The 23284-nt window shown below is 40.7% G+C and overlaps 3 protein-coding genes and 1 pseudogene across 3 annotated transcripts in view; 3 read left to right on the top strand and 1 right to left on the bottom strand.

Moving 5' to 3' along the window:
• Positions 1-396: 396 nt before the first annotated feature.
• On the top strand, positions 397-23180 carry LOC146458220 (uncharacterized). Its single transcript, XM_085090979.1, has 3 exons — positions 397-488; positions 18736-21228; positions 22385-23180. Exon 2 carries the CDS (start codon positions 18749-18751, stop codon positions 20888-20890), a length of 2142 nt encoding a protein of 713 aa, XP_084947105.1. The 5' UTR covers positions 397-488; positions 18736-18748; the 3' UTR covers positions 20891-21228; positions 22385-23180.
• Positions 403-23284, top strand: part of LOC146458221 (uncharacterized) — a 61605-nt gene continuing 38723 nt past the window's right edge. The window contains exon 1 of the mRNA XM_085090978.1: positions 403-488. The gene's annotated coding sequence lies outside the window, so the exon portion shown is untranslated. The remainder of the gene's footprint in view (positions 489-23284) is intronic.
• On the top strand, positions 4141-8736 carry LOC146458222 (uncharacterized). The gene is made up of 3 exons (XM_085090737.1): positions 4141-5128; positions 5422-5608; positions 6297-8736. Exons 1-3 carry the CDS (start codon positions 4880-4882, stop codon positions 7430-7432), a joined length of 1572 nt encoding a protein of 523 aa, XP_084946863.1. The 5' UTR covers positions 4141-4879; the 3' UTR covers positions 7433-8736.
• LOC146458223 (uncharacterized) lies at positions 8668-10914 on the bottom strand (annotated as a pseudogene).

Consider the following 23284-nt stretch of genomic DNA (forward strand, 5'->3'; position numbering starts at 1 on the left):
TGGATTGGTAGCCAGTTTTCTTACTTGTCGATTCTCCTTCACTGCTTTCTTTATCTACTATTGTAATCTTCTGTCTTCTGCGTAAGATCCTTTTGTACTCTTCCAAAACTTTCTTAAAACGCTCGACTGTATTTATTCTCCATCCTTCCAAATTGTAAACGGCATATATACCACACAAGTAAATAGTACTTTTCGCGCGCTGATTGGCTAGCTTGGAGGTCATAGACCAAGTCGGCTAACGTAATGTTGTACCCAATTCAAATCCTTTGGGCATAAAATCTTTGTTCTAAGTATTTCCATATCATTTAAATATGAATGCTGCATTATAATGCAAATGCAATAAACAAATAATCTTAACCCTGGGGGATCTGAATTTGGTTAGCAGAATAGTCTATTAGCCGAAGAGAAACAAGATGGCTTCCCGTTTCGCCACGGTTACTTAAGAGGAAGTTATTTCGAAAAACGAGGGAACAAAGTTTGGTTTGACGGTAAGTTATTTAATCTTTTCAACCTCATATCCTAAGCTGAAAAATTGAAAATACAATCCCTGGTTTACGAAACTGTCGAGCTCTAAATTACAATGAAAACAATGAAACATCTGATATTTTTCAGCATTGTCTCAACAACAAGACGAATTTCACAGAAAAAATGAAGAAATGACACTGTAAGAACTAAAAAAGTGTCTCCAAAAGTTTTGTTTGTCTGCAAGAAAGCGAGACGGAACCGTTTAGAAATCAGGCTTACCGCGTGGCGCGCAAGATTATAAAATTCTATACCATTTGTCGGTATAGTGTCAGTAACAAAATAATTTTGTGGTCCACTAGATATTCAGCTTGTATGGTTTATACTAAAACAATTTTTCACCTCAGTATTGGTGAAAGTGATGGATATTTACCGAGACGCGAAAGCGGCGAGGTAAATACCGTATCCATCACCATGGTGAATAATTGTTTATTATTTAATGAAGGTAAATTCTTCTTCAGCACCCATGTGAGCTTTTGTTAATAAGCGTCACTGAATCTGGTGTTGGAGACTGAAGCTGATTGTGGATTGTGTGAGATTTGATTATTTTAGCATTTGAGTCACATTTGAGTAATTGCAATTATCGTGAAATTAGATCGTTTGTGGTGTGATTCGAAGGAACCATGCAACCTTTGGTAGAAACTGTGACCAACTGTGAGATCAAATTAGTTGAATAAATCTTTTAAAAACCAAACGTGAGTGGTAGAGAACACTGTTTATCTTGGAGGCGAACATTCTCCACACGAATCTTTTCACATGACGTAAACTGGAATCTTGAAGTTAATTCTTCTATTAAATGAAGGCACCGAAAAAACAAACCAACTTTTGAACCCAGCGGTTTAATGTTAGGCAAAAAAAAGTCTCGACTTCCTGTTTTTAAATAAAACCATAACTCGGTCACAAAAATGTTGTTGTACCCAATTCAAATCCCTTGGGCATAAAATGTTTTGTCCTAAGTATTTCCATATTATTTGAATGTGAATGCTACATTATAATGCAAATGCAATAAACAAAGAATCTTAACCCCGGAGGATCTGAATCAAGTACAACATTGGGTTAGTCGAATAGGTAAATAAAGTAGTTAATTTAAAGTGCCTATGAAGTAAAAAAATTTTTGTCACGGTTTGTTAGTTTATGAATTTCTCGGTCTGAATATGTGGGTTTTACTGAACAAAACCTTCTCAATCCGCAATTATGATCCCTGAAAGGTTCGAATTTAGCGCCGGAAAGTGTCTCCATCAGCGCGCGGCCAAAACGATCGTATTACAAGGTTGTGACGTAGAAAATACTTTGGAACACACGAGTGACATGGCGGCGAAGGGAGTTTTTTCGATCTCGGCGACTTATTATGCGGCTGATAACTCCAATATGACAAACTGCGCGAAAAAAACTGGCATGCCGAGAATATGCACACATTACTTCCCGAGAGACGAAACTTTACGGCAGAAGTAAATTCGGTTTGCCCGAATTCACAGGAAAGATTCAAGCCATAGCTCTCGAAAGCGAAAGACAACGATGATCAGCTGTGGATATATTACACTCAGACTCTCATATCTGTGATAAACAAACATCCTGCCATCTTACTGCAGTTAACATAACATGAGCATGCAATCACCGGTTGAGAAATCCACGGATCCTCAGTCTTGGCAGATGACATAAATTTATTTAGCGCTCCCAGAAATCTTGCTTTACTCGAGCCGATAAACCTAAACAAATGCCACAGAGCTACAATTGTACCCGGGAATTGTAGCATACACATTGTCATGCATATCGAAAACTAATCCTAACGAACAGTAAGAAAACCTTCAGTCAGTATATTTGAGCATTTCCCCTCACGATCACGAGCGGTCACACCACATTTTGATCAAAAGGGAAGAATCTTTTATACAAGAGAGCAAAACTACAGAGGCTTTTGTCAACACAACAGACACACAGCGGGAGTCGCTTAGCCGGGTCTGTCAAGATCTAGCCTGTTCCAGGCTCCTAGAGAGAAGCGCGAAGGAGAGCCCGTCGTTTTCGTCCCCTCGCTCTCTCCTTCGCGCTTCTCTCTAGGAGCCTGGAACAGGCTAGTCAAAATCTTGCGTAAGCGTGTTGGTCATCGCAGAAAATTCATCATGTTTGTGAGTTAACTGATGTGCTCGATCTGAAGTTTAAAAACTATTACTTCCATCAAAAGTGAGTTTTTGACCGGCCTGTGCAATTTCCATTTATAGCATCTGTGCTTTCTCGCATTCTCAAATCGAACAAAATCGAGTTTGAAGAGACAATTTCTAGCTCACAGAACTACGTAATTCTTCGCCTTTTCATTTCGGCAAAATATATCCAAGTACTAAAAAATCATTCATCGAAACGTCGCCTTCGAATCGAGCGCGCAGAACGGTAGCGGTAAGGCCATCTTGATCCTCGTCCTCGTCTTATATTCTTGAGCTGTTCGACGCCAGTATGATCCACATCGGAACGATTGCAGCAACTTACATTTTGCCTGAATCGCTTGACTCTTTCAGATATCCGTTGGAAAAGTTTCGGTAAAGGACACTACTTCGTTATTGTCCGCCATTTTTTGGGGGAGAAACCTTGAACACGAAATTTTCGCGATAAAAGTATTAGGCGATTCCGTGTATTAACAAGGCGAGATGTGTTGTAAACAAATCTCTGAGGCATTTGCTACGTCATCAAACGCTAAACTAGTTCCCAGTCCCAGGGACACTATTTTTGTCATTTTGGGCTACTTTGTACGACTAGAAAAGCATCTTATTGTTTTTTACGCGGGATGCCCTGAGGGGGCATACCGTGTCTAAAAACGGATCGATTTCTTTTTCTTCGTCGTAGCTACAAATCGGTACATTAATTACGCGGGATGCCCTGAGGGGGCATACCGTGTCTAAAAACGGGTCGATTTCTTTTTTTTTTTTTTTACACGGGATGCCCTTAGGGGGCATACCGTGTCTAAAAACGGGTCGATTTCTTTTTTTTCTTTTTTTACGCGGGATGCCCTGAAGGGGCATACCGTGTCTAAAAACGGGTCGATTTCTTTTTTTTCTTTTTTTTTTTTTTTCTTCCTCGTAATCGCAAACCTGTACATTAATTTATTACGCGGGATGCCCTGAGGGGGCATACCGTGTCTTAAAACGGGTCGATTTCTTTTTTACGCGGGATGCCCTGAGGGGGCATACCGTGTCTAAAAACGGGACGATTTCTTTTTCTTCGTCGTAGCTACAAATCGGTACATTAATTTATTCATTAAACTCACCCCTCTCCTACTCGGGGTGTATTGTTCTGATTGTCTTCAACAGAAGCAGGCCAATCAAAATCCATTCTTGTCGCTTACATCGCGAGGGAGGGGACCCACTCACCCCTACCTGTGTGACGTCAACGCATCATTTGATCTATTTATTAAAAACGGATTAAATTTGGCTCCATATTGTTTATAACATGTTCTGGACTCAAGTGTGCCGTTTTCAAACGGAAATTTCACCATTTTGAAGCGGCAAATCGAAAGAATAACTTCTAAGAAGCACTCGACATTTAAAAGGGTGGAAAATGGTGAGTTCATGGCGAAGGAATCGTGCTTTGTTTGACAGGACTTGACCACGACGCGAGACTAAAAAGAGGTCATTGAGAAGCTTACGTTATCGTAATGGAATTCCACATATTTCCGGTGAAAGTCTGAGTCGCGTAACACAAGGAAAAGAACGTAACGCGATCGTCGTGATTCGAACTATTCCATTAGCAAGGATAGTTTTATCAATCGGCGAAGCATACAGTTGGAAAAAATGAATCAGCCCCAGCATCACGCGTAATGCCAGTAAAGCAGGCATCTTGTTTTTTTCTTCGTCGTATACACAAATCGGTACATTAATTTATTCATTAAACTCTCCCCTCTCCTACTCGGGATGTATTGTTTTGATTGTCTTCAACAAAAGCAGGCCAATCAAAATCCATTCTTGTCGCTTATATTGCGAGGGAGGGGACCCACTCACCCCTACCTGTGTGACGTCAATGCATCATTTGATATATTTATTAAAGACGGATTAAGTCGCGCCATATTGTTTTAACATGTTCTGGACTCAAGTGTGCCGTTTTCAAAGGGAAATTTGACCATTTTGAAGCGGTAAATCGAAAGAATAACTTCTAAGAAGCACCCGACACGTAAAACGGTGGAAATTGGTGAGTTCTTAGTGAAGGAATCGTGCTTTGTTTGACAGTCTTAGACCACGACGCGAGACTGAAAAGAGGTCATTGAGAAGCTTACGTTATCGTAATGGAATTCCACAAATTTCCGCTGATAGTCTGAGTCGCGTAACACACGGAAAACAACGTAACGCGCTCGTCGTGACTCAAACTATTCCATTCGCCGATGTCACGCGACGGCCATCTTAGCATGAAATCGAGGCGATGCGTGCTTTTGTTTACAGCAACTGTTGCCACCGCAACTCCTCGTCGCAACATGCCGAACAAAGACAGATGTTGCGTACCTTTGTGTCACAACAAAAGGTCCGCAGAGTCACGAAGACGAGGGATAACTTTTCATAGGTTTCCAGCAATTAAAAAGGCCAAGAAAGATTGGGTCATAAAAATTGGCCGAGATGTGGGCAAATTCTTCAAGGTGAGCCGATGTTTTTTGTTCGCATTATTTCACATCATGCACAAGCTTGTCCACTTTTTCCCGCCGGCGGCCGACCGCGGCTGTTAAGCTGCATGTACCGTTGGGAAGGTAAAAAAGTGCAAAATGTTATTTTTATCATGATTACATACATTATTGCCAGTTTGAATTTACAAACGTTTTGACTTGCTTGATGTTTACAAGTTGTAAATTAAACGTCGTTGTCACATTTGTCATTTTCGTGCGGCTGACTATTTGCTGTCAGTAGTAAGTACAACAACAACTTGTTGTTTCAGATATCAGACAGCACAAAGGTGTGCTCCGAGCACTTCCAGCCACAAGACTTAAAAAAAACATTAACAAGGAAAACTGTGGTTGCCCAGGGAGCAGTTCCTTGTATATTTAAATGGACCAAATCACCTAAGAAAAGGCCGACATGCAGAACAACAAGCAGGATTCAGCGAACGAATTTGCCGCACACAGGTATTTGCTTGTTTTCGTACTAAACACATTTTCTATTTTACAATTTTTGTAGTCCGGAATTCACTTTAGAATATAGAGATATAAAAAAAGGTAAATTCCGACAAAAAAAGGCAATTCCGAGAAACTGTATTGCGTAAAATGTAAACATAATTTGATAAAAGTTGGAGCGATTCATCGGCGCGGCCCGGAGGTCGTTGTTTTGATAGTTTTCGTTTTCAAATTAGACTGTCGTTTAATTAGTGGATAGTCGTTTGTTTCTGCCTTGTAATTGTGTACCAGTACTACAAGAGCTAATCCGGAGCGGCCTAGCGAGCAGCTATTTTTTGATGTTAAAATATTCTCATCTGCGAATCGATCGGAAAATACACAGATAAAATATTAGATTTTAGACTACTCGGTCGCTAATTACATGTCTTAGTTTGAACGAGGCGTACAAAAACAAAAGCTATTCAATAAGATGCAATAACATGTAAATGAATAAGTGACTGCGTCTGGAAGGTATTCTATCATGCAATCTATAGCCTTTTTGTTCTTTTGTTTAATTCTGGCTTATAATTAAAAAGTTGTACATAATAATGTTGCTATTAGAGCACAATTTCATGCAAATTGTTGGTTGTGTTATTATAATAATTAAAGGTATAAAAAAGTATGTGTGGATCTTATTAACGCCCGAATTATTTTTATTCAGTTGTAGAAAATGTTTGTGAACAGGAAAGTGAAGTTCCAGAAACCTGCACACCAACTATTAACAACCATGACTATATTACCAGTGAAGATCAAGTCCAGACACCATCTACTGAGGACATGCTCTTAGCTGCTCAAAACAGAATCCATGAGCTGGAAACAAAGCTAAATCATTTACAGGCAGTGCATTCTTTTGTGGACCTCCAGTCCAAACCAGATGAAATAACAAAATTTTACACAGGATTCCCCTCATATGATGTTCTAAGTGCCACATTTTATGTTATTCAACCAACTGCTGAAAAAATGTTCTCATGGTCCCAAATACAGCGTTTAAAACATAAGGGGGTTGAGGAAGTGGATCAACTTAGGGATGCGATGAAGAACTGCAAGTTAAGCTTGTTTCACCAATTCTATTTATTTTTACATAAATTGCGACTGGGATCATTTAACCAGGACCTTGCAGACAAATTTGGCATTTCAGTTGCAACAGTCAGTCGTGTTTTTATTTCATGGTCAAATTTTTTATATTTTGTGTTTGGCACTATGCCAATTTGGCCTTCAAGAAAAAAAATTCAAAAACACATGCCTGAGTGCTTCAAAAAGCTCTATCCAAGATGTCGCGGGATCATCGACGCGTCAGAGATTAAAACAGAAGCACCTTCCAGTTTAATGCTGAACACTGAATTCTACTCTTCTTACAAGAGCCACACCACATACAAAGGGAATGTTGTCATCTCCCCCTCTGGCGAGGTAATTCATGTGAGTGGACTGTTTGCTGGATCGATCTCCGATAAGGAACTTGTGAAGCAGTCTGGCCTTTTGGTATTACTTGAACCTGGTGATCAGATTCTTGCTGATAAGGGATTCACAATCAAGGACCTCCTAACCCCCATTGGGTGTGAGTTAGCAATACCTGCATTCCTTAGCAGCAAGGGTCAGTTTACAAAGGAAGATCTGACAAAGAGCAAGCGCATCCACAATTTGAGAGTGCATGTCGAGCGAGCCATACGACGTGTCAAAGAATTTCATTTCTTTGATGGCATCATTCCTCTCAGCATGGCTGGAAGTGTCAATCAATTGTGGACAGTGGCATGTCTCATAACTAATTTTCAGGGGCCACTATTTTATGAAAAATCATAATAATATTAATATTGAATACTAGCTTGTGAGGGCATGGGGTAGGCAAAGCTTAAATAATTATGCTCCCTACTACGGGAAGTTGGACGTTCCCGCCCTAACCAGAGTCTTAAATAAATCTTTAGGTTCCACTCATAACTACTGATTTTTAGTATAAATATATGTTAAAATTTAATTGAGGGTAATGGGCACTGGGGTAGGGCAAGCTTATGTTTCAGCCTACTGTGGGAATATGGATGCATCTGCCCACCAGAGTCTGGGGTGGCACCTTTGGCAACTGCCAGCAACCCCTAAGCCACCCTTGTTAGGGTAACAATTATAGCCTAGACTGAAAACACAATTCAGCTTATAATATATAATATCATGTGATATGATGTGATGTGATGTAATATAATGTAATGTATGTAATAGTAAAATAATATTTAATAATACTTATAATAAGGGGAGGGGGTTCAGGGAACCACATCGATTTGAAGCTCAACAACAACAATGAGCAACAATGAGTGGGGATGGTGACCCCATGATACCCCTGCATGCTAAATGGGTAATAAAATAAAATAAACAACAATGACTGCACAGTCAACACAGTGGTCCCCCGCCAAAAATAACATGACATAAAACAATTATTAACATGCGCCCTTATCATGATCAACGGGCTTATTTCATGCGACAAAAACACATTGAAACTATTAACACTAAAGCGCTATTTACAAGAATATTATAACTAAATGTCTATTTACAAGAAATAATACTCCATAAGAATGTATGCAAAGTATGCCTGCACCAGAAGAAACCGGGGGAAGGACTACCAAAAACCTTTTCCCCGGGAAGTAAGCAAATGTGTGTACGGTAACAAAACGGTTTAAAGTGAAACATTGATTTTTCCAGTGTTGTCAACTGAACATAGAATACTGTTCAGTGACCAAAAATTTCGGTGGAGACTGAATGTTCAAGCCAGATACCTAGCACCTTTGAAGAATAATTTTTACATAGTAATTCTAGGGGCGTAGACAGGATTTTTGATTGAGAGAGGGAAGGGGTGCTGGCTGCTGTCTAGGTGCAATGTTGGTCATGCCCCCACCCATCATTGGAAAATTTCAAACATTATGTCCAGAATTCTCCACTCTACTGCCCAAATGGCAACATCTTGGACACTACTACGGTACTTCATGATGGCCAGTGGGTGAGGGGGGAGGGGTATTTGAGGACCATCCCCTAACTACGCCCCTGAATTCAATCTTAATTAATTTCCTGAGGCTACTGATGCTGGTAGAAAATAATTGAAATAAAATTGATGTAAATCGTCACAGATGTTTGAAAACAAGTTGTCATCTTTGTAGATTCGTTCATAATGGTATTCTTTTTGGCATTGCACAAAGAACTCTGACCACCCACTACCAGAAATCCCCAAGCAGCCAATCACTTGATAGTAATATAGGTGGCTTTTCTTAAGAGAGTATTCTCCTGTTGTTAGATCTTGTTGGAGGTATGGCACATCTTTCCGCTCGTCTTTCATAGAGCACTTGATTTCAAAGAGACCCCAGGGAGAACTTTCAGAAGGGTCGTACACCCTCCTATCTGGGCTGCAACCGAGATGGGGCACACTGGGATTGATCACAAAACCAACTTTGAAAACATCGCGATTGAAATGTTCGGCGTAAAATTGGGCCACCTCGTCCTCGTGTTCTATTCCATATTTCATAGCAGCGGTCTAGATTTTTGATCCTCTCAGCAATCGATCAGCAAGGGCTTCAAAGTTTTTTCTCCTAGAGCACACACTTTTGAAATTTGACGCAGTCAGACGGTAGTTTCTTAATCTGTACCAGTCTTTACTGAAAGACTGCTCCCTTGTTTGACGCTCATAGTCCTGGGACTGTTCTTCGGTAACCCGAAGGCTATCGAAGTGGAGTTGTTGTTGTTCATCCAGAACTATGGGTGGATATGTCAAGTGCGGGAAGTTGAAATTTGGTGCTTCAGTCATCCCAGAATGACTCACACGAGAGTTGTCAGAAGCAGAGAGTGGTTGCTGGTACGACAACACACAGCCTCTGGGGACCATCCCAAACCTGCTGTCTACTAGCGGGGTATCCTCGTCACTGTCTGGCCATATTCTTAAAAACCCTGGTTCTGGAGTTGTGTCCTTAATCAGGGGTTTCAAATCTCGAGGCACATCCAAGTCTGCAAGGGGCTGTTTGAAGGGCGTGTACACCTTTGGGGCAACACCGGATATTTTTTGTTTTTTCTTTATACCAGTATCGACTGTAGGGGGCTTACATGGGGGTTTCTCAATTGTCACTTCGGACATTGGCCTTGGTTTGATTCCATCGACTCTTTTTGGAATATGCCATGTCTAAGAAATAAAATCAATCGTTTGTAAACACAATTGTAGGCTCGTAAAACTTAAACTTTATTCACCACGTGTCAGTTCTTTACCTAAATCAAAAATTAGTAATTTTTAACACTTCCGCATAAATTTTACGAATTAAACAAAGTTCAATTTTTACGTTTACCCACGTGTGGCTTCTCATACACGAATTGCCTCTCGACTCGTTTTATTTTATACGTATACGTACGCACGTAAATATAAAGCCAGTTAAATTCACGATCGTAAATTAACTTTTACGTTCACGAGTGGCTTTTCATCAGCTTTCATAAATCGTGTCCCGTTTTGTTTATGCATGTAAAGCCAGTTAAATTCACTCCCAGACCCATACACAATTTAATTCCACTTTAAAAATTCTATTTTCCCCAAAAAAGAAAAGAAAAGCTGTTTGACACATACCTGAGGCAATGATGTTTTCGAAATAATCGGCGGAACACTTTTCAAACCAAGAAGTTGGTAATGATTTAACGCATACAGTAAGCCAATTGTATGTTGACACAAGCCTTTCCCAGCGGCACAGCTGCAATTGAAACTGTCTATCCCGATATCGTTTTGATTAGAAAAGACAACAGTGATTAAGTGTGGTTCCTCGTTTTTCTTCATGCTTCTAAAACAACGGCAACGCACGGCACAACCAACTGTCCTTGAGGGGTTTCTCACTGCGTGTGACATGTAAAAGAAAAAACACTAAAACACGGCTACCAATTATCGATGGAACTAGACGAAGCCGGACTCCACGAAAAATGACAGAAAAACCACTTAAGCTTAAGCTTACTACAATCAAAACACCAACACAACTGCTTATCGAACACATTTTTATTGAGAAACCACAAACCTTGTACATCATGAATAAAACCTTCATGATAAAACTTGTACCCTCTTGACAACGTGGCCTTTATAGGAAGGTTCTCCCTTGCAAATTTTTCTATAAACGAGCCAGTGATAACTGGTATTTGGTCGAGGTTTTTGTGCCAAAACTCAGACACAACAGAAACGGTCGCCATCGCGACCGCCATCACTACAATCCCGACAAGTACACCAGACACGCATCGCCTCGATTTCATGTTGGAAATTCCCAATATGGCCGCGCGTGACATCGGCGAATTAGCAAGGATAGTTTTATCAATCGGCGAAGCATACAGTTGGAATAAATGAATCAGCCCCAGCATCTCGCGTAATGCCAGTATAGCAGGCATCTTGTTCATTAAACCCTCCCCTCTCCTACCCGGGATGTATTCTTCTGATTGTCTTCAACAAAAGCAGGCCAATCAAAATCCATTCTTGTCGCTTATATCGCTAGGGAGGGGACCCGCTCACCCCTACCTGTGTGACGTCAACGCATCATTTGATTTCTTCATTACTGACTGCATTAAATTGTGGCGCCATATTGTTAACATGTTGTGGACTCAAGTGTGCCGTTTTCAAACGGAAATTTCACCATTTTGAAGCGGTAAATCGAAAGAATAACTTCTAAGAAGCACTCGACATTTAAAACGGTGGAAATTGGAGAGTTCCTGGCTAAGGAATCGTGCTTTGTTTGACAGTCCCGATCCACGATGGATCGATGGGAGACTAAAAAGAGGTCATTGAGAAGCTTACGTTATCGTAATGGAATTTCCAAAATTTCCTGTGGGACCCTTTGTAGCGTAACACAAGGGAAACAAGATAACGCCATCTTCGTGACTCAAAATATCCATTAGCAAGGATAGTTTTATCAATCGGCGAAGCACACAGTTGGAATAAATGAATTAGCCCCAGTATCTCGCGTAAAATGTCGGTACTCGTAGCAACAAATCTGCACATTAATTTATTTATTAAACTAGTCGGGATGTATTCTTCTGATTGTCTTCAACAAAAGCAGGCCAATCAAAATCTATTCTTGTCGCGTATATCGCGAGGGAGGGGACGTACTCACCCCTACCTGTGTGGCGTCAAAGCATCATTTGATGTATTCGTTAATCTAGGATTAAATTTGTGGCGCCATGCATATTGTTAACATGTTGTGGACTCAAGTGTTCCGTTTCAAACGGAAGATTAACCATTTTGAAGCGGTAAGTCGAAAGAGTTAGTTCTAAGAAGCAGTCGATATCTAAAACGGTGGGAATTGGAGAGTTCCTGGCGAAGGAATCGTGCTTTGTTTGACAGTTCTAGAGCACGATGGGACTTGAGAAGAGATCATTGATACGCTTACGTTATCGTAATGGAACGCGATCATCGTTACTCAAACTATTCCATTAGCAAGGATAGTTTTATCAATCTGCGAAGCAACTATTTTGAAGCGGTAAATCAAAAGAATGACTTCAAAGAAGCACTCGACATTTAAAACGGTGGAAATTGGATAGTTCCTGGCGAAAAAAAATCGTGCTTTGTTTGACAGTTTTAGATACACGATGGGAGACTGATACCCCTTTCCCCGGGAAATAACTGGGTATTTTCCCACACTGTCCATTCCGGTAGTCGAGCATTAGACTTTTTAATACCCATTTACCCCGGGGCATTTGATCATCTCATGTTTTTTACGTTACAGCACTTTTTCCCCCTTTAATGACCTATTCATTGGCAAATACAGTAAGTTTCTTATTGAATACGTCCGTGTACAACAAAAATGGGACGCTACAGCAGCAGAATGGCCATTTTGGCAATACTACGGTGTGTTGGAATGTTTCCTGAGGTATTACAAACATTGTTTTGCAAGTCAACGATCTGTCATGTCACTCATCGTCGCTCGCGTGATTATCAACACTTCCATTTCTAAAATTAAAAAATAAAACAGGCTAACGTCATCACTCCCCGGGTCATCACGCAATGTGTTATTCAAGCTTTAATACGATGGGCCTTGTCAGTTTACTCATAAACGCATAAAATATTGCTCGTGTACCGACCGTATTAAGTTCTCTTTTTCAAACATCTGATTTTAACAGCCTTGAGGCTTGAGTAACATTTTCACAACAAATAGCGGTAGGAGAAATGTGCGGGTCATTGCGCATTTTTGACCTTTTGATTATTTTTGTGAAAACAGACGCATACGTCAGAGAATAAATATCCTAAAGGAACAAATTACTTTCATTGTTCAATTGTCGCCTGACGTCGCACAAACAGATACTTCATACTAACTAATTCCTTTGTTTTCTGCGGTCATTTGTTCCTCAAGAAAGCTACCAACAGTAAGTATATGACGTTCGCCTCTAGCTACGTTAGCTGTGATTTCATACAATAACAAAAGATGAGAATTTCGTCAAACAGACCGGTAGGAGGGGTATCTGACGAAAATGTCGGTGGGTGAAACAACATAACGCTATCTTTGTGACTCATACTACTATTGCATGCACACATGGAAAACGCTGATAGGATTTTATGAATTTGGATGATATCCGTTATCTTTAGCCTGAGTGATTCTTTTTTCTTTCAGCTCAGATTGCTTCACGAGAATTTCCGCTATCTCTGAGATTGCTGTGACCTTTAATACGATTACGATATCATTAGCAACTTTTGAAATTGATTGAAAATTAGCCTTTGAAAAGTTATAATTTCCCTTAATAAATGATCCCTTAACAAGCTTAGTCAATATGAAATGCTATCTAATCTTTGCAAGCTTATGTGCACTTTGAGCGAAAAATCAATTATGTTATTGCCATGCTATGAAAACAATCTCGGTGTAAGGTTACGTTGTGATGGTGCAAACAATCTGGGTACAATGTTACTTTGTGATTGTGCAATCAATCTGGGTACAAGTTTACGCTGAAATGGTGCAATCAATCTGGATACAAGGTTTAATACGTTGAAATGGTGCAATCTACGTTGATAAAGACGGCGAATAGCAAGTTAAGCGTTTAGTTAGATGGTAACAATTGTACTTTGCGATTGGCGTTGAGTTCGAAACGTTTTCATTAGTCGTATTTAGAGATCTTTTTCGAGGAGGACACCAATTACTGCTTGAGGTAACTGCTTTTACCTAGACCCTGTTTGGTTGATATAGCTTGTAATCAGTAGCGGTATTTTGTACGAAATGACAAATAGGCGAAAAGTGTCCTGCAGATCTCGGTTTATATATTCAGAGTTTACGTTCACTCGTGTGTTTCACGGCAAGGTTGTGGTTTGTAATTTATCTTAACTGGAATTAATTGAAAAAGCGTTGATTTTTTTTTATACATACTTCTGATTTGATGGTTTTTAATTTATCTTTAAAGCGACGATTGGGGAAACTGTCATCCTTATACTTTTGTGTTAAGACTGCATTTGGTAGCATACCAAAGACTCAATAATGAATTGTTGTTTCTGATGAAAGGAAGCTTCAACAACGTTCATCATTTTTCTTTTCGCGCTGCACCCGACTTGGGACCCTGTTCACAGGCCAGAGAGGATGAGCTACCTCTTCCTGTCTTGTCACAGGCTAATGTAATATATGAAACAAGAACCCGTTAAGAGTTTAAGCTGCTCGATTGCAGCGTCAGTTAACTCAGTAATACTCAACCTCTGTATTTGAATTTTCATGACTTGACCCTCATGTGCAGCCGCTCTAATTATAACAATGCCCTACACACGGAAATGTGACTGCCTGCGTGATGCAACGTTTTCTATTATGTCGTACGGGGGAACTCATTTACCGTAACATCACTAGAAATCCCTATAGGCCCTCTAAGGAAAAACAAGAGAGCCTGTTGGGCAAAACTATTACGTCATGTTCTGTATTTTTAATTACATCGCGTTGTAGGGAAAGTTACCTCGTGTATTTACGGCTTATGTGAAGTACATGTAATTTAGAAATCTTCGGTAGAGTCTTTTCTCGCCATATCGAAAAAAGGATAATAACAGCGAAGTTTTACTCTCATTACGCGGGACGCCCTGAGGGGGCATACCGTGTCTTAAAACGGGTCGATTTCTTTTTACGCGGGATGCCCTGAGGGGGCATACCGTGTCTTAAAACGGGTCGATTTCTTTTTTTTTTTCTTCGTCGTATACACAAATCGGTACATTAATTACGCGGGATGCCCTGAGGGGGCATACCGTGTCTTAAAACGGGTCGATTTCTTTTTTTTTTTCTTCGTCGTAGTTACAAATCGGTACATTAATTTATTCATTAAACTCTCCCCTCTCCTACTCGGGATGTATTGTTCTGATTGTCTTCAACAACAGCAGGCCAATCAAAATCCATTCTTGTCGCTTATATCGCTAGGGAGGGGACCCACTCACCCTTACCTGTGTGACGTCAACGCATCATTTGATTTCTTCATTAAAACTGCATTAAATTGTTGCACCATATTGTTTATAACATATTCTGGACTCAAGTGTGCCGTTTTCAAACAGCAATTTCACCATTTTGAAGCGGCAAATCGAAAGAATAACTTCTAAGAAGCACTCGACATTAAAAACGGTGGAAATTGGTGAGTTCATGGCGAAGGAATCGTGCTTTGTTTGACAGTCTTAGACCACGACGCGAGACTGAAAAGAGGTCATTGAGAAGCTTACGTTATCGTAATAGAATTTCAAAAATTTCCGGTGAAAGTCTAAGTCGCGTAACACAAGGGAAGCAACGTAACGTGATCGTCGTGACTCAAACTATTCCATTAGCAAGGATAGTTTTATCAATCGGCGAACGATATGTATTGTTCTGATTGTCTTCAACAACAGCAGGCCAATCAAAATCCATTCTTGTCGCTTATATCGCGAGGGAGGGGACCCACTCACCCCTACCTGTGTGACGTCAATGCATCATTTGATATATTTATTAAAGACGGATTAAGTCGCGCCATATTGTTTTAACATGTTCTGGACTCAAGTGTGCCGTTTTCAAAGGGAAATTTGACCATTTTGAAGCGGTAAATCGAAAGAATAACTTCTAAGAAGCACCCGACACGTAAAACGGTGGAAATTGGTGAGTTCTTAGTGAAGGAATCGTGCTTTGTTTGACAGTCTTAGGCCACGACGCGAGACAGAAAAGAGGTCATTGAGAAGCTTACGTTATCGTAATGGAATTTGACAAATTTCCGCTGATAGTCTGAGTCGCGTAACACACGGAAAACAACGTAACGCGATCGTCGTGACTCAAACTATTCCATTAGCAAGGATAGTTTTATCAATCGGCGAAGCATACAGTTGGAATAAATGAATCAGCCCCAGCATCACGCGTAATGCCAGTATAGCAGGCATCTTGTTTATTCATTAAACTCTCCCCTCTCCTACTCGGGATGTATTGTTTTGATTGTCTTCAACAACAGCAGGCCAATCAAAATCCATTCTTGTCGCTTATATTGCGAGGGAGGGGACCCACTCACCCCTACCTGTGTGACGTCAATGCATCATTTGATATATTTATTAAAGACGGATTAAGTCGCGCCATATTGTTTTAACATGTTCTGGACTCAAGTGTGCCGTTTTCAAAGGGAAATTTCACCATTTTGAAGCCGTAAATCGAAAGAATAACTTCTAAGAAGCACCCGACACGTAAAACGGTGGAAATTGGTGAGTTCTTAGTGAAGGAATCGTGCTTTGTTTGACAGTCTTAGACCACGACGCGAGACTGAAAAGAGGTCATTGAGAAGCTTACGTTATCGTAATGGAATTCCACAAATTTCCGCTGATAGTCTGAGTCGCGTAACACACGGAAAACAACGTAACGCGATCGTCGTGACTCAAACTATTCCATTAGCAAGGATAGTTTTATCAATCGGCGAAGCATACAGTTGGAATAAATGAATCAGCCCCAGCATCTCGCGTAATGCCAGTATAGCAGGCATCTTGTTTTTTTTTCTTCCTCGTAGCTACAAATAGGTACATTAATTTATTCATTAAACTCTCCCCTCTCCTACTCGGGATGTATTGTTCTGATTGTCTTCAACAACAGCAGGCCAATCAAAACCCATTCTTGTCGCTTATATCGCGAGGGAGGGGACCCACTCACCCTTACCTGTGTGACGTCAATGCATCATTTGATATATTTATTAAAGACGGATTAAGTCGCGCCATATTGTTTTAACATGTTCTGGACTCAAGTGTGCCGTTTTCAAAGGGAAATTTCACCATTTTGAAGCGGTAAATCGAAAGAATAACTTCTGAGAAGCACCCGACACGTAAAACGGTGGAAATTGGTGAGTTCCTGGCGAAGGAATCGTGCTTTGTTTGACAGTCTTAGACCAAGACGCGAGACTAAAAAGAGGTCATTGAAAAGCTTACATTATCGTAATGGAATTTCACAGATTTCCGGTAATAGTCTGAGTCGCGTAACACAAGGTAAACAACGTAACGCGATCTTTGTGACTCAAACTATTCCATTAGCAAGGATAGTTTTATCAATCGGCGAAGCATACAGTTGGAATAAATGAATCAGCCCCAGCATCTCGCGTAATGCCAGTGTAGCAGGCATCTTGTTTTTTTTTTCTTCCTCGTAGCTGCAAATCGGTACATTAATTTATTCATTAAACTCTCCCCTCTCCTACTCGGGATGTATTGTTCTGATTGTCTTCAACAACAGCAGGCCAATCAAAATCCATTCTTGTCGCTTATATCGCTAGGGAGGGGACCCACTCACCCTTACCTGTGTGACGTCAACGCATCATTTGATTTCTTCATTAAAACTGCATTAAATTGTGGCGCCATATTGTTTATAACATATTCTGGACTCAAGTGTGCCGTTTTCAAACATCAATTTCACCATTTTGAAGCGGCAAATCGAAAGAACAACTTCTAAGAAGCACCCGAAGTTTAAAACGGTGGAAATTGGTGAGTTCATGGCGAAGGAATCGTGCTTTGTTTGACAGTCCTAGACCACGACGCGAGACTGAAAAGAGGTCATTGAGAAGCTTACGTTATCGCAATGGAATTCCCGCAATTTCCCTTGAAACCCTGAGTAGCGTAACACAACTTGGGAAACAACGTAACGCGATCGTCGTGACTCAAACTATTCCATTAGCAAGGATAGTTTTATCAATCGGCGAAGCATACAGTTGGAATAAATGAATCAGCCCCAGCATCACGCGTAATGCCAGTGTAGCAGGCATCTTGTTTATTCATTAAACTCTCCCCTCTCCTACTAGGGATGTATTGTTCTGATTGTCTTCAACAACAGCAGGCCAATCAAAATCCATTCTTGTCGCTTATATCGCTAGGGAGGGAACCCACTCACCCTTACCTGTGTGACGTCAACGCATCATTTGATTTCTTCATTAAAACTGCATTAAATTGTGGCGCCATATTGTTTATAACATATTCTGGACTCAAGTGTGCCGTTTTCAAACAGCAATTTCACAATTTTGAAGCGGCAAATCGAAAGAATAACTTCTAAGAAGCACTCGACATTTAAAACGGTGGAAATTGGTGAGTTCATGGCGAAGGAATCGTGCTTTGTTTGACAGTCTTAGACCACGACGCGAGACTGAAAAGAGGTCATTGAGAGGCTTACGTTATCGTAATAGAATTTCACAAACTTCCGGTGAAAGTCTAAGTCGCGTAACACAAGGGAAACTATTCCATTAGCAAGGATAGCTAGTTTTATCAATCGGCGAAGTATACAGTTGGAATAAATGAATCAGCCCCAGCATCACGCGTAATGCCAGTATAGCAGGCATCTTGTTCTACCGCATTTCTTTTATAATTTCGTAACTAAGACATGGTAAACTTTAAAAAAACGCAAAAAAAATTTTTACTTCATAGGCACTTTAAATGGCAAGAAAGGCGCAGAGTTATCAAATGATTTAAATCAAAATACTGATTATTTGATAAAAAAACAATTTCAAGCGCAAAAAAATATTTGAATTAATTTGCTGAAAAATATATGACATAATCACGGTATTCAAGTTAAATTCAATGGCGTTGCCAGCATTATTTGAAATTTGGAAAAGATAAATAGGATTTTTGTGTGCTGGTAGCCTCATTTACTATACTACTTGTCTGTTAGCAGTATTTCAAAGTAATTTTTATTCAATTACAGAAACTAATCAGATATGGCTGAAGAAGAGTATAAATCAGTTTTGATCGTGAATGACTCAACCGATGCCCAGATAACGTTCTACCTTTACCCAGCTTGGGACGTCATCTGTTGGTTGTCTGTCAAGTCTAAAATTATCAGACCCAGCGAAAATTATCTCCATCGCAGCAAGAACGGGTTCCAGTTTAAAATTGTTGCCAGATTTGAAGACGATCGACCAAAGAAGACAATCGTAGAGCTTCAACAATGGGATGAGGATAAATTATTTAAGGTTATTGGCAACAAAGGAACCAGTTCACCAATTGTCACTGAAGAGCCATTGGCTGATCAGGTAGAGAAAAGAATATGCCTTCGAAAACTTCAACGGGATAAAGAATTGAAACAAACCAGCGGAGGGCGAAACTTTTATGAAATTTTGGGGCTTGACATGAAGAAGGTTCGTAAGATGTCTGAAGAACAACAAGCTCAAGCAATCAAGAGAGGATTCCGCACACAAATACGTATATGGCACCCCGATCACAATGGAGGAGATGAAGAAGTCGCCAAGGAGATCCTCTTTGCCTACGAAACCCTACAAGATAAAGAAAAACGTGCGCGTTATAACAATGCAGCTGACTATGACAGTGGTTGGCTGTCTTTACAACGCTACAAAACAATTTTCAAACCCGAGTGTGTCACTGAAGAACAGAAAAAGGCTTACAGAAAAAGGATGTTTCTCTTTGCTTTGTCAGCGCTGTTGACTGTTGGAGGCATTGCTTTGACTGTTTCTACTGCTGGATTAGCAGCACCAGCGCTAGTGGCCATCGGGGCGGTATTTGGAGGAGGCTTCGTCGGAGCTGGACTGCAGTCTGTACAGCACACTTTGAAGAAAGCGTCCGTTGTGGATGAGTGCCACTTCAAAGATTGGCTTATGAAGGTAGGCATTGGATTTGTAGGTGGTGCGGTTACTGGAGGTGCTGCTGCAGGAATAACTGCAGGGGTAACTGGCATTGGAAGCGCCGCATTGGAGTCGGCTGCCGTCACGGCTGGTCAGTACGTGGGAATTGGAGCAGCCACGGGTGCCGTAGGTGGTGTGGCATCGTCTCTTGCCACAGATGCAGGTAGAAGATTTGTGGATGGAGAGGATGTCACATTGACGCAGGCAGGTTTTCGTGCACTATGCGGGGGTGTAGTGGGTGCTGCTGCAGGTGTAGCAGGGGGTGCTGTCACCAAAGCTATCGTGGGAGCCCAAGCATCGGCAGCATCGGCTAACCTTGAGGGAGAAATAGGAGAACAGATCGTTATTATTACTGGAGCAAGACGCCTTGGCAACACTATGGCTCGAACCATTCCCAGAATGTTAACTGAGAATGGAACGGAAGCAGTGGTCGGCTGCCCTCTTCAGATTGTCGAGGAGCGTTTAGACGATACTGTGGAAAATCGAAGCCCTGGGGAACACGTTGTGGATGGGCTCAAGAATGTTGCCGCCAACACTGCCTTAGGTGCTGTAAGAGACGGTGTTGCCGGATTTGTGAACCATGCTTATAACGAAGTACAAGTTGATCAAAGATTGAAGAAGGAGTTGAAGAATCCATCGATCAATGACGAGGCGAAACCGAGCGGAATCAAATCTTTTCCACGGCGAAGCAGAGTAAGATTTGTTTTGCATAAAGAAAACAGGGAAGACCTTCATAACTGGAGAGCTGGGGAATGCTCCGCTACCTACCAGCCACTCGATAACGAGGAAACTCCTAGCCCCGTACCTGAAACCTTGGACGCCTTCTCTGAAGAACTCGCCAACATGGAGCTTGAAGCAGATGAACAGCCCGTGGATGGGAAAGTAAAGTATATATCCAAAGGGGCTTGGCGCTCTAAAATGATTGTCTCTTTCTTCCTTAACGGCACAAGGGTTACTGAAGAAGTAAGTGGTAGCGGAACGTCAGTTGATATCCCTTCCAATGCTCGTAAAATCGAGGTGAGGTTTCAAGTAAGTCGTCCTTTTTGGGGTGACGTTTGCAAGTACGATCGTTTCCACAAGTCCTGGTTCAAACCGTACGAGCCTCATATCTTCCGGTACGACACTCCGCCAATGCGCACGTTTACTATCTGGGGCAACCTCTGGTGGGAGGCGGTGATGACAGTCAGCAATGAATATCATGATGAAACAGGAGAGATGTAATTTGTAGATTTTTGAGACAGACAATGGTCTTTAAAGACAACAAAATTTGTTGATCGCAGTGCCAAGTACTTTATGTGCGTTTTATGTACTTGTTAATGGCTTACAATTTTGACCTTTGTTCGGGATTATTTTAGAGAACTAAAATAAACCGTAGCTTAGAATCTGCTTAAATCTTAATTCAGGATGTATTGTAATGCATCAGCAAATAAGCCAGCAATACCCATCCCATCCCAACACCCCCTCCCCTTCCCGGGCGAGCCCATGGGCACTTAAAAGCAAACAGATAGATGCTAACAGAGTGGGATGCCCCACGGTACAGTTAAATGTAATAAATATGCGTTATTGACCAAGCGTGAGGTCAAGATGGCTGGATATTGGCCAAGTTCTTTTTTTGCGTTTTTATGGACCGAGACGAGGTCGAGGTCCATAAAAACGCAAAAAAAGAACGAGGCCAATATCCAGCCATCTTGACCGAACAAGCTTGGTCAATAAAGGATTTATTATATGGCTTTACCATCAAGTTAAAACTACAATAACAAAACAAAACAAAACACAACATGAAACTGCTCAACTCGGAAAGAAATTCTTCATAGCCGGCCGGTGCAAGATTTATTTTCAGTGCATCTTTGGATTAGAATGTAATCGTGGAAAACAAGGAATCCTAAATTATCTTAGGGCTCTAACTTTATAATGGCTTAAAGGAAGTGTACAATTATCGAGAACGAAAAATTTAGATTTTCGCAAGAGCGGGAAGATTTGAATAGAATCCGGCAAACTCGCCATTTTCACGCGATCGCGCGGTGGCGTAAATAATAAATTTTTTTTACACAGTTTTCGGCTTCCAATCATTAATTCTTGAATGAAACAATAGATTTTGAGATTATATGCAAACATAAGCCGAAAAAAAGAGCAGGTAAATCAGAAAACTGGGCGAAACTTTGACAAGATTTTGTTGTTTACAACAAGCAAGACGCGGCTGAATTAAAAACGTGAGCTTCTTCGGCGAACTTGAAAAAAATACTTTTCTGAACTGCTCTAAACACTAACCGCAACTTCCACTACGCTATGATTTAAATACAGTCATTGCAAACCTAGAGAACTTATCAATTTGGCACTCGACTTGAGACAATAAGTTTTTCAAAATCAATTCTATCTAAAATACTACACGCAGAGCAACTCACCTGTTCAACTCACATTCATTGTAGCTGAAACGAAGTTTTCACTACACCAGGACGATTCCATTCTCTTTCCTTTCCTTTAGGTAAATGTTGAGAGTTTACCGAACTTTTTAGTGAGCGTTTTCCCCCAAAACAACGAGAAAATCGAAGAAAACCCGCATTGTTGTTGGGATTAAACTTTCGATGCCAAGCGGACGGGCAACGGGTAATCCCGAGCGGGCAAGATAGCTCCATCTTGCCCGCTCGGGTAGCCAATCACAGCGCAGAATTTGACTCATCTTGCCTGCTCGCAGAGCCAGCCATATAATAAAAGAAGTTATAAGATAGAACTAGAAAAATACATAGCGGTCACTTTGGGCCAGCAGAAACTTTCCATTGCTAAATGGCAGGATTTTGCACTTCTTTGTTGATTGTATAAGATCGTTTTCTGTAAATGTCATGTATCTTAATTTTTGTAATACAGTCAACTCTCTCGTAAGCGACCACCTCGTAAGCACGTAAGCACGACGCAGTGGTCGCTTACAGGGGGCAGTCGCTTACGGAAAAGATCAACAAATTAAGCCTAATGCGGGATTAGTTAATTCCCGGGGTATCCAATCGATGGAATCGATAGTCGATGACAATCGATATCAATCGATACCAATCGATATCAATTAATCGATTGATATTGATAATCGATGACCAATCAATGGCGAAGATTCGTGTGGTTATCGATTGGTATCGATTATCAATACTTATCGATAGATAAATTGGTATCGATTGCTATCGATTGGTTGCAGATTAACGGAACCGGAATCGACGCATAAAAAACAAAACTTTGTAGGCCGTAATTAAAAACACATTTCATGTCAATGTTAACAGGAGAACAACACTCTCTTCTTTTTCTTTAACGTTAATGCCTCAGTCCACAGGAATCCGGGGGTTTTTTTTTGACAAATTTAAATTAATTTAATTCAATTTAATTAAACGTTGGTTCCATGGGCCAATGTATGGGTTAATTACATGAAAAATATTACCTTAGCAGCTAAAATTAAGCAAATGAAAACTGATTTTTTCACATCTATTCATTCTTCTGATGAAACTTTGTATAGCATTTTGGAGCAGATCACTGTAACAATGAATGATTTTCCAGTAATCAGAGACCCATGTATGCGCAAAGGATTTTGGGATCGCCAGGGGGCAAACATTGCTAGTCGCTAGAAAGAAATCTATGGCG

This window comes from Pavona decussata, unplaced genomic scaffold (genome assembly GCF_977016875.1).
Source record: "Pavona decussata unplaced genomic scaffold, jaPavDecu1.1 SCAFFOLD_233, whole genome shotgun sequence".
In the NCBI taxonomy this organism is placed as follows: domain Eukaryota; kingdom Metazoa; phylum Cnidaria; class Anthozoa; order Scleractinia; family Agariciidae; genus Pavona; species Pavona decussata.